Source organism: Polistes canadensis, unplaced genomic scaffold (assembly GCF_001313835.1).
Source record: "Polistes canadensis isolate GaletaPanama2010 unplaced genomic scaffold, ASM131383v1 scaffold_19, whole genome shotgun sequence".
In the NCBI taxonomy this organism is placed as follows: Eukaryota; Metazoa; Arthropoda; class Insecta; order Hymenoptera; family Vespidae; genus Polistes; species Polistes canadensis.
In genome coordinates, this window is record NW_014569566.1 from 458483 (window position 1) to 470663 (window position 12181).

Sequence of the window (12181 nt, forward strand, 5' to 3'; positions counted from 1 at the left end):
TAAATCAAACATAGTTCTACTTCTTTCATGTCCAAGTTCCCTGTTAAATTTCATCATTAAAAATTAAGAAAAATATATTCTTTTTTATTTTTTATTTTAACCATGAATAAACAAAACCTGATTCTCCTCCCTATTGTTGTTGTTGCTGTTGTTGTTGTTGGTTCGTATTTCCCAAAGGAGGGATGATATTTTGTTTGATTGGAGGTCAAGTACGATGCGAGACGAACGATTAAAAACTATAGTAAGTAATAAGTAGTCAGAATCGTTGAGTTAGAATTATCGGAACACCGATAGAAGCCGAACTACAAAGCCCCCGAATTAAAAGAGTACGGGAACGTATCGAACGGACAATCGACCTTTGCCAACGGGACCGACCCCTTATATCATGGACACATATTTGAATATATTAATGTCCTCTTTGGATGTCATATTACTTATTGATATAAACAACGAACGGAATTATTTTATGCGAATCATGATGATGCGCCGCCCACCATGTATTTCTCGTCTCTCTTTAAAAAGAAAAATAAAAAGATAAAGAAAAAGAAGAAGAAAGAGAAAGAGAGAGAGAGAGAGAGAGAGAGAGAGAGAGAGAGAGAAGAAAGAAGACCGGCGGGGCAGATTTTAAACGAATGTTAATAAATATATATATAATATTATATTAAACTCGGCTTCTCTTTATATTCGGTGATAAAATCGAATCAGAATCCTTAAGAAGAAAAAGAAAGAAAAAAAAAGAGAGAGAGAGAGAAAGAGAGAGAAGAAAGAAGACCGACAGGGCATATCTTAAACGAATGTTAATAAACATTTATATATAATATATTAAACTCTCGGCATCCTTTTTATTTGGCGATAGGATCGTTCCCACGTTAAACGGCAAATCGAATAATAATAATCGTCGACAATATTGTTTAACGTCCATCCACCTAGAACTAACTCTCGGTCAAATTCTTTTCTTATGATGTCACTCATTCGTCGTATTGGCCATTTCGTTAGGACCAAATTGTCGTGCGACCAACAAACATAACGCATAATTGTCATTAGATCGAATCGTACGATGATCGTCTAAACTTATTTCATAGACGTCAGACGAAATTCATCTTCGAAGAAAATTATAATCTTAATAATATCGATTAAATACGTTCGAACGATTAAGAACATTTTTTTGTTGCTAAAAACGTGGAAATTATTTTTTAATCGATCGATCATCGATCTTTAATAACATTTCGTAACAATTCTTAATGAGAAGGTATCACAGGGAACTTGGACATAAAAAGTTAAGTTACCTGTGATACCTTCTCATTAAGAATTTGATTTTTTGACGAGAGAAACAAATGATTCAATTTCGTAACAATTTTCTTCCCCCTTTTTGATGTTTTTTTTTAATTACGAACGCGATCATTTCAGGACGAATTCGACCGATCGAAGTTCGAGAGGGTGCACGCGTTCAACCCTCTACATCCCCCTCCCCGCCCCTACGCCATGCCTTCCTACTCCACCTTCAAGCTTTCGCAAGAAGCATCGTAACAACCTCGTTTCTTCTTAAGACCGTGTCACACGAAGTGAAACGTGATATGTCTCTCGTCTGATTCGCGGATCAAACAGGGCGATTTGTTGTAAGCTTTTGCCGATCGAAGTCAACGCTCTGGTGTGTGTTATCTGGCACTGTTCTAACTCTGTTCCTATCACGTTAACGTTATGCAACAACCCTCCAGGTTCTTGGCCAACAAAACCACACGTTGGCTACCCTCCTGACAAAATCGTACGAGAATCCATCCAATCTAACCATCAAGGATCCTAAAGATTATTAGTGAGATTTCAAAGGGTACCCTAACGTCATACTATGAACGATCTATCATCATTTATCAAAGAGAAAAAAAGTTCATTCTTATGGAAAAATCTTTCGATATTATTTTTGTTTCAAAAAAAATTCGACACGCGTAAATGAAAAACAGATAGGAAAGAGTAAAATTGGGATCTAATATTTTATAGGGTTAAAAAAAGTAAACGATAAGTTAACTAGATGATATTATAATTATAATAAGAATTATTTTGTAACTTACGATTATAGATATGCGTGTGACATTGGATTGAAAGAACAAAAAAAGCATGGGATAGAATTGGGGTTGAAGAATAATCATTTCTAGGGAATATGATTTCTAATAAAATACAAGACCACACACATACACACACATACACATGGAACGTTAAATCTTTTGTAAGATAAAAGATTAGGATTAAAAGGTTGATTATGAATTTTTGAGGTAAAAGTGTAAGTTAAAAGTTAGGTCGGTGGGAAATAGGTACAAGAATGAGCACTACCCCACAAAGTCAACGCCCTGCAACCCGCCGCTCGATGTTCTCTGCATTATGCAACCCTCCCGAACGAGGCGCCCTCCTCCGTTACAACACGTTGCTTCACTATCACCAACTCACCACCAACTCACCACCAACTTACTACCGTCTCTCTCTCACACATTCATAGTAGTATCACAACTCCATAAACTATACCAACCCACCAAGGAAACTAACAACGATCGTATTTTGCCAACCGACAGAACCACTATTACAACCCCTTAACTTATTTCTTTTATTTTTGTTCATTTCTACCCTCTTGGTTAAAGGTTTCCTTTTGAAGACAATATTACTCGATCAATCACAACGCACCAATGTACGTTTAACTTTTCTTTCCAATTAAGAAAAACTAGAATAGTAAGGCGATCAATGAAAATGTTCCTGTTTAACTAACTACCAATTACGGAATTGAGATGATATCTGTGATCTATGAGTATGCAATATGGTGGGTTAGAGTAATCTTTCAACCTACTCTACGTATATTATCTAATCTAGTTTCTTTCTATTATATATTTTTTATCCAAGTATTGTTGAGAAACAATATTTTATATTTAATTATATTTCAATCTATTGTGACATCATCAATGCAATCTGTTTGAAAATTATAATCGTAAGATTATAATCATTTCGATTAATAGAACAACAACAAAATTGGAAAAATTTAAATCAATTAGAAAAACATTGGAAAAGAAAATAAGAAATCAATCGTTTGATCAACAAAGAACAAAAACCTTCGATCCTGTTTTAAAATAGGAAATTTATTTAACGTTGAAAATTGGCCTGAATTTTACTAGTTTACTATATCACACATCGAACGAGGATGTAGAAAATACGATATGATGGTGAACGAGCACATGCTCGAAGCACCAGCCGTGACAGAGCAGCTGCTTAGTTAGGCCAAAGCCACGCGATCACCATCATCGTGTTTCCTTCTATTTCTCGTCGTATATACTCTCTCTCTCTCGTTTTTGTTTGTTTTTTTTATTATTATTATTATTATTTGTTAAAAAGTAACCTACGTTGGTCTACCACCAACGTTGGCACGTTTCAGGGTCGCAGGTGGCCTTATTCGTAAAAAAAGGGGAAAAAAAATATATAAAATGATTTATCTAGAAATATTTTTCCCCTATTGGTATGTTGCCATTTTCTTAATGAACCTTTTTTGTCCCATTAAATAAATATAGAGAAAAAATACAATATTAGAATTGTTTAATATTATAGTTATAATGAATTGTTATGGCAAATATGCAATTATATACTGTGACTAAGATAATAAAGAAGCAAAGGGATATTCAAATTTATTCATCGAATATTATTAATCACGTAACAATGACGACCGTTGTTATATATCTCCGGTTATAAGAAATAGAAACTTCGTTTCGTCAACGTTTTCTTCCTTTTTCTTCTCTTTCTTTCTTTCTCTCTCTCTCTCTCTCTCTCTCTCTCTCTCTCTCTCTCTCATTATTACGTTTAACTCGAAGCGAGAAAATTAATACGATCGGAGTGTAACAAATTACCATGGGCAATATCCATTTGACGAATGAAAATACGATCGACGATTCGTACGTAATGGTCGTCACCATCACAAATACAACCAACACCACCACCACCACCACCACCACCACCACTACCACCACCATCAACGATTGAGAACGTTAACGAGTTTACGGAACGATTACTACGTTATCGCTTTATCGAGCAAATTAATGCGATTCTAAATGAAAAAAAAAAAAAAGAAAAAGAAATAAAATAGAAGGAAAAAAGTATTAAAAAGAAAGAAAGGTGAACTCGTAGAAAGAAAAATGTTATTTTAACTTGTGCCGAGAGAGAGAATGAAAAATTCGATTCCACAACTTGGTTCGTGCCACGCGTCGCAATAGAAGAACTTTAGGTCGTTTTAACCGATTTAGGTCATCGTCATCGAATGACCTACAGCACTAAAGGGGAATCCAAGTGCTTCTCTATCTTTCTCTCTCTCTCTCTCTCTCTCTCTCTCTCTTGAGGAAGGGAAGGAGTAAAAGAGAAAATGAATGAATGGATCCTGAGGAAAACTGATACCCCCTAATCCTTTTTTTTTTCTTTTTATTATTATTCTATACCAACGACAGGTAGAACTATTTTTCATATTCCCCCCCCCCTGTCCCTCCTGCATCAATTCAAATATCATTCACATTCTCTACCGACAAAGAAATGATTTGACGATAAAAAAAAATCTTTTAAAAAGCTTAACGTTTTTACGAGTAAATAAAACAAAAAATATATATATATATATAAAATAAATAAATAAAATAATACATATAAAATAGTGTAAGGAACAACGATAAAACGAAAAGTGTTTTATATTTTGTTGGCGATTGGCTTTGGGTAAAAAAAGAAAAGAAAAAAAAAAAAGAAAAAGAAAATAGAATCAGAGACATCGGGTGACGTTTAATCAGTGGTTAAGTTTCTCCTTACATCGTTCGCAAAGATGCTAACTATGAAATTCTTAAAAGATATACATATATATATAATATTATATCGTATGACAAATCGCGTAATCGCGGTTAAGTTAGTCAACGTAATTGGATAGCAACGATAATAGAGTGCTATACAAACTACGAAATGAATTTCCGTATGATGAAATAAGAACGAGAAAGGTTTACATCGATTTAAATATAAAAATAATAATTCATTGTATGTATATCTCTCTCTGTGAATATTACTACTGATGAAATAAAATTCTCGATTTTATATTGAAGACGAGAAATTCTTCAGAAAAATGATCTATCGTTGTTACATCGAATATTAAAAACAATTATTTTTTTTTTTTTTTTTCATTTAAATTCATAATATTCTCTCGTACAATTTTTAAATCCAATTTTAAATATAATGTTTCTCGATTGAACGTTCCTATTGTGATATCTTTTCTAATTAAACGTCAAGAAACTATAGAAATAATATTCGATCAAATATCCGCGTCTGGAATATTTTATCTTGTCGTTAAAAATAAGGGTAGTTTTTGTTTGTTCGTATGAACGAACAATTCTACGAACAAATAAATCTACTCGTTTAGAAATAAAATATTAAAATATGCATAAAGTAAATGAATAAATTTTTGTCGACGAATAAATAATAAAAACTATATAACGATAGTTTTAAAAGAGTTCATTTTTATTTTCTTTCATAAATGTTCCATTTCTCTTTTCACAGAAATTTCCATAAATTATAATCGAATATTTATTGCGATCGTGATAATCGTTTCGTCGAGACGTCGTAAAACCTTTAAGCTTCCCACCCTCTCATCTTCCTCCTCTTCTTTCTCCCCCACCCCACAACCCCCCTATTTTTGTCGAATATTTGTCGAACGTGACAAACGAAAGATATCGAGAGATATTATCGTATTATTTTCGTCGAGTGGTAGGATACACGCCCCACCCAATCCGTGCATTCGTCTTGTCGAGAATAATAATGCATTTTAAAAGGAAAACACATTATCGTATAAATAAAATTCGGGGGTTTAGGAGGAAGGGGTAGGGGGTGGAGAGAACTAGAGAGGATAAAGAGAATCCTCTTAGTATAAACAAAAGAAAAAAAACAAATATCCAAATATCGTCGAAACTTTTCGAAGATTCGAAATCATTCGTGGAAGGGTGGTGGGTGGGTGCATGCATGCATATTTATCGAACGTGACGACTAAGTACGATTAATTGAATAATAATAATAATAATAAACTAATGCAAAAATAATCTAAAAAAAGAAGAAAAAGAGGATTGGAGAGAGAGAGAGAGAGAGAGAGAGAATGGGGGGTTAAGATAAATGTATTTAAAATATATATTGGGAAAAAAAATGATGTTTGTCTAAAGAAATATATTATATAACGTAAGAATAAAAAATGATTCGATGATTTTCGTACGACAATGTGGATAATTTTGTGTCGATTTCTTTTGACGAGGAATGAGAACGCGACTGAATAAAGAAAGATGAAGAGAAAGATGGAAAGAAAAAAAAAAAAAAAAAGGGAAAGAAGCAAAAGGGCCAGGAAAAGTTCTGGAATCATGCCGTGGGAAGCGTGTGTGTGCGGGGCTTCTCTCTCTCTCTCTCTCTCTCTCAACAATTGTTGTTCGCCTCTTAGTAAAGTGAATGCGTGTGTGCGTGAAGGGTATACACCTAAGGGGGACGAAAGAGGGTGGAGGAAGAGTAGCATGTCATGCCAACCCCAAAAACCTCGAAACCCCCGGGACAGTGCCTGCCTGCCTGCCTGCCTGCCTGCCGTCTCATCCGAGTACACTTACGGGAAACGCAATTTAGTCACGTAATGCTCCTGCTAGGCTCAAGAGAACTTCACCGTGTTACTTCTTTCATATTTTTCTCTCTTTCTCTCTATCTCTCTTTCTCTTATTTCTTTACGAATAATAAGAGAGTGTTGTCTCTCCACACCTTCTTCTTCTTCTTTTATTTCTACTTTTATTTCTTCTACTTGACGTTTCTTTATAATCAACATAGGTGTGTTGATATATTATATAATAATATTTAAATGTGAAATAAATTAGAAAGGACAATATTTATATTGACTTTGTTGAGTAATAAAATAAAAGTATGCAAATGTAATTGCAATAAATTAAAGTAGATCTGTTAAAGTACTATGAATCTTTTTTACTATTACTAATACAACTCATTTCAAAGAGAGAGAGAGAGAGAGAGAGAGAGAGAAAGGTCTAATTATTGCAAAGAAAATTATTGCATTCTTTTCTATCTCATTCACATACAAACATTAGAATAATTATTATTGTACAATAAGAAGAGATGTATGAAAAAATAATATGACTAACTTCAAAGAATATACTAAGTTTACATCTAATGCTCGTAACAATTTTGTCTTCGTTCTTCTTCTATTCTCTCTCTTTCCTTTTATTTGAAAAACTTGCACCCTTCTCAGAAATAGTTCGCCATAGCTCAATTACCAGAGGACACTTAGCTATTTTTACGCACTTATATGCGCGTACACTGGCGCCAAAGACAATCCATCTATTCGGCTTCGGTTAAAATTGGAACGTGAAACGTTACTTTGAACGTTCGTGAGTCAACGAGAAAGAGAGAGAAAGAGAGAGAGAGAGAGAGAGAGTACGTCTCTTCTACTTCTGTGTCTGTCTGTCTGTCTGTCTGTCTGTCTGTCTGTCTGATTGTCTGACTGTCGCCTTCCATTTCTCTTTTTTTCAAACAATTACAATCTCAAGGAAACCCTTTATAATATTTCGCAAGGAAAACTAGTTAGAAACGAATGATTATTTGATTATAATAATTATCATCACGACCCTCTTCTCGTTGTAAGATGATAATTATTATTTCTATCTGAACGGGGATTATATTTTAATCGTCGTTTCAATCAAATTCCTATCGAAGAATTTTCCATTTACGAATATAGTTCGCGTTGAATATTTTAAGATAATACGTAAGAAATATTTTGTTGTTCTTTGAATTATATTATTAAACGCGTTTCTCGACAAAAATTGCATTCAACCGAGACGAGTGTCATTAACACGCCATGTGGAGTTAAAATGGTGCACGATGCTATGAGGTTTGATGTATCTGCGAAATTTTGCATTACTGCGTTACTGTATTTGATTTTTGTATTTCTATTTAATATTTGTTTGATAATAATTAAAAGACATATAAATGATCGTTGTTGCAATTCTATTTTGAGAAAAATATCGTTAATCAATTGAAAGGAATTTTAAACGTATACCGGAAACGATACACGTGACAAGGAACATGTTAAAAATAGAAACAAATTTATCGAACAACTGTTTTGGAATATAATTAACGAATATATTGATTTTTGAACAAATTCGGAATAATACCATGCGTATGTAGTATGTGAACAAGAAACGAAGGAGATCTAGAGGGGTGAAAAAGACAGGGTGGGAGGGAAGGGATGATAACGGAGACTGACTCACCCTTCGAGTAAGAAGAGAATTACTGCCTACGAATTGTTCCTTCTTCCGATCACGAAAACTATACTTATTACTTTTACCGAATAACTACGTTAATATCCCTTTTTTATCTCTCATTCCTTTTTCTTTCTTGATAACTTTTAATATCTAACGTTTGTTTCTCTCTCTCTCTCTCTCTCTCTCTCTCTCTCTCTCTGTAATTTAATTTATTCCGATAAAACGGGGCCATCAATAAATTTCATCTCGACGTACGATATTCCCCCGAGCTGATGTAATTCCTGCGAATGATGTAATCCAAAAAATATAATATTAAAACAAAATGATTATAAAGCGTCCGAATATTTTACACTATATTTCTTCTTTTCATTTAAGAAAATAAAAAAAAGAGACATCAAATTCGAGTTCGTTATTTCTATACTTTTTCTTTAATTTCTACGGTGAGAAGGTAAATCCTATAAAAAAAAAAACAAAAAGTGTGTTAACGCGTGATACCACGGTAGAAAACTATTCTAATTAAGATTTCAATCAAGATGGAATGTCTGGGTCTGTGAGACACAAACATCTGAATAAATTTATATTTAAGAATTGTGTCACAGACAGACAGACAGACAGACAGATCGCCATAGTTGCGAGATCAATCCTTCGATGGATACTATTCAATCCGTCGCGTGGCACGACTCTATCATAATTCTTATTTGACGAGAGTAAAAGTGATAATGAAAATAAAAGTGAATTCGAGAGCGAGAGTTAAGAATGAGAATGAGAATGAGAATGAGAATGATGAGAGATGAGTAGAGTAAGAAGATATACCAAAGAAAAAGTACAAAATAATAATAATAATAATAGTAAGAATAAGAATAAGAATAATAATAAGAAGAAAGAGATTTAGCATGCAAAAAAATATACTCTTGGCACTGGGCTTCGGCAAACGACGAGATAAATAGCCTTGCGTGGGTGCGGCTCGACCGTGTCTACGGGCCACACGCCACGTTTCGACCGGATCCGTGAGTTACGGGGACCGCACGGCTAAGGAAGCTTAAGAAGAAGAAGAAGAAGAAGAAGAAGAAGATGAAGAATAAGAATAAGAAGAAGAAAATGAGATCTCACTCGAGACTTAACTGCAACGACGACGTTTTAATGGCACATCGACTTGAGTGACCCTCAACTATCCCTTTCACCTCTCCCTTTGCCGCCTTATACTAAATCAGACTAAATTATTTTCCAATTTCCTTTGATCTATTTCTATTTCTCATTATTATTCCATCGAAATTTAACTATATACAAAACAAACAAATCCCCTATCTCGATATAATACATTAAATTATTATTAATTACGAAATTTGTCAACCCTAAAGATTTATGTTGTCTCTTTTTTTTATTATTATTATTATTTTTTTTTTCCATTCTATTTTCACCACCTTCTTATTCTTTTTTTTTTTTTTTTTTTTTTTTTTTGATTTTTCTCTTATCCATCTGTCCTATCTTTCCCGTGCTTTATCATTCGATAAAAGATCCATCATCCCGATCCGATTTCGGTCCATTACTTTCGCGAACGAGATGAGTACTTACAGATTCGCGGTCGTAGTTTTCGACCTTGGTGACGAGAGAGAAAAAAAGAGAGAAAGAAAAATTCAAGCATAGAGAGAGAGAGAAAGAGAGAGAGAGAGAGAGAGAGAGTGAGTAGGGGAGAAAAAGAGAAAAAAAGATAGAAACGAAGCCACGTAATACAGCCTCCTATTCTTCTCTTCGTCCTTCGTCATTTGATTTTGACGCAATGCGTCAGGTCTCCCCGCTGCACAACGTTTTCACACTTTCATGACCTTGCCAGGAGAAGATCCTTCACGATATCAAACCACGCTCTTCGTAAGTATACCTCTCAAAGAAATGATCTTAACGACCTACTAGATGAAAAAGTTCTTTAGACTCTAACTCTCTCTCTTTTTCTCTCTTTCTTATTCACTTGGAGAGATGAATTTCAAGTATCGTCGGATGACGAGATCGAGTGATCAAACTCTATGCTATTTTTTGTCTTAATCCGTTCATCGTAAGCCCTCGAGGAGGACCACCATCGAAGAAACAGATAGTTAAAGTGGAATAAATATCGTTGAGGAATCCTTCTCTCTCTCTCTCTTCCTGTTCCTCTTTATTTTTCGCAATGGTTTCGAGGATACACACGTGTCCTCCTCGAGTGGACACGTTGCAGGCGCCAATAAAGTGGCATTACATATGATTCTGTTTAAGAAACGTCAAAGAAATACGTGAGCATATGTATATACTTATAAAGTTAGAATTAGATAGATAGATAGATAGAGAAAGAGATAGAAAGATAGATAGAAAGAGCGTACTTACCCGGGGAAACGGCGAGGGCGAGGAAGGCAGCGGCGGTGGCGACGAGGAATATCCTGACGGCATGTCCACCGTCGCGTCGTCTTCTGCCCGGTCTCCTCGCAGCGTGACAGCAGGAGGCAGCAGCTGGTCTTTTGGGTGAACGAAGTAAAAGGACATAAGCCGGCTCGTCCTCCGTCCTGTTCGATTCTTCTGTAGCCGCCGGTTGAAGTAGTCGATGACGATGCCGATGATATTGATGATGATGATGACGATGACGAGGATGATGCGGTTGCTCTTCTTGTTGCTGTTGCTGTTGTTGTTGTTGTTGTTGTTTTGGATGATGGGGATGAGGGGAATGATGGGGGTGATGGTAATGGTGGTCTAGTTGCCGGTGGTGGTGGTCGCTGGCACTGCAGCTGCTGCCGGTAGGGTCGATTACCGGAGCGTAATACATGGCCTGCAGGAGCGACGACGACTGCCGTGCCACCGTGGGCTGCCCTCGTCAGCGTATCCGCGTCGTCGGTGAGGGCGAGCGCGACTCGAGCGCACCTGCGACGACGACACCCTGCGACGACCTGGAGGAGGACTCGCCGATGCGAGGCATCACCACAAACACTCGCAACCTTTCCTCGGCCCGATACCACCCTTATCCTTACCCCTGCGACCAATCTCTCGCCTATTTCCGCCACTCCTCTCCTACTCCTCCTCCTCCACCTCCTCGACGAGACGACACCGCTTCGCTCGCGACACTTCACCATGCACCGTCACTTCGACCGATGGACCCTCCTTCCCTTCCCTTCCCTACCCTTCCCTGCCCGTCCCGTCCCGTACCTTCCCTTTCCTTCCTCCGCTACTTGCTGCGGATGACAAGGACGACGACCCTGCGATCGCCCTCCGCGCCACCTCCTCCTACCTCGCCGGTAGAATAGCCCGCGCGAGAACAACCGTCGACGGCACTCCCGAGAGGAGGGAAGAAACCCTCCAAAAACGTAATATCGCGCGCGCAGTTAAAACCTCAGCCACCGTACACAATGATAATAGATGAGAATGTGCATCGATACGCGTGTCTAATACGTCGTCTAATGGGAACTATCAAAACTTACTACTACTCGCTGCTGCCTTTTCCTTTGATTCAACCCCTCTTCTTTCAACTACTACTACTACTACCTCTTTCTCTCTCTCTCTCTCTATCTATCTCTATCTATCTCTTTTCCCTATTTCCTACCACTGGATATCTTCTATTCTACTGACAATCTCGTCTCTCTCTTTCTCTTTCTCTCTTTCTTTCTCTTTACTCGTGGAGCAAACGCACGTCCTAGAAAACCACCCGGACACCAGCACCGTCCGCAAGGAAGTGCCGACGACCACGAGGTGGACGTCTCTGCGAGGCTCTACTGCCAAGAGCGGTGGTTATAGAGGCGGTGGTAGAGGCGGTAGTGGCGCCGGTGGCGACTGAGACTCGCGACGGCGGTGCTGCCAGTGGCTACGATTGCTGATCGTGCTGCTGCTGCTGCTGCTGCTGCCGGTGATAGTGGTGCTGGTGGTGGTAGTGCTAGCGGTGCTTGCTG

The 12181-nt window shown here is 37.1% G+C and overlaps 1 protein-coding gene across 3 annotated transcripts in view; it reads right to left on the reverse strand.

The window, feature by feature from the left end:
- The window catches only part of LOC106793829 (protein kinase C-binding protein NELL1-like), a 70984-nt gene extending 58803 nt beyond the window's left edge, over positions 1–12181 (reverse strand). For all 3 annotated transcript variants that reach the window (XM_014761062.1, XM_014761061.1, XM_014761064.1), the window contains exon 1: positions 10635–12181. In XM_014761062.1, the coding sequence (XP_014616548.1) occupies positions 10635–11067 (433 nt within the window). In that variant the 5' untranslated portion in view covers positions 11068–12181. The remainder of the gene's footprint in view (positions 1–10634) is intronic.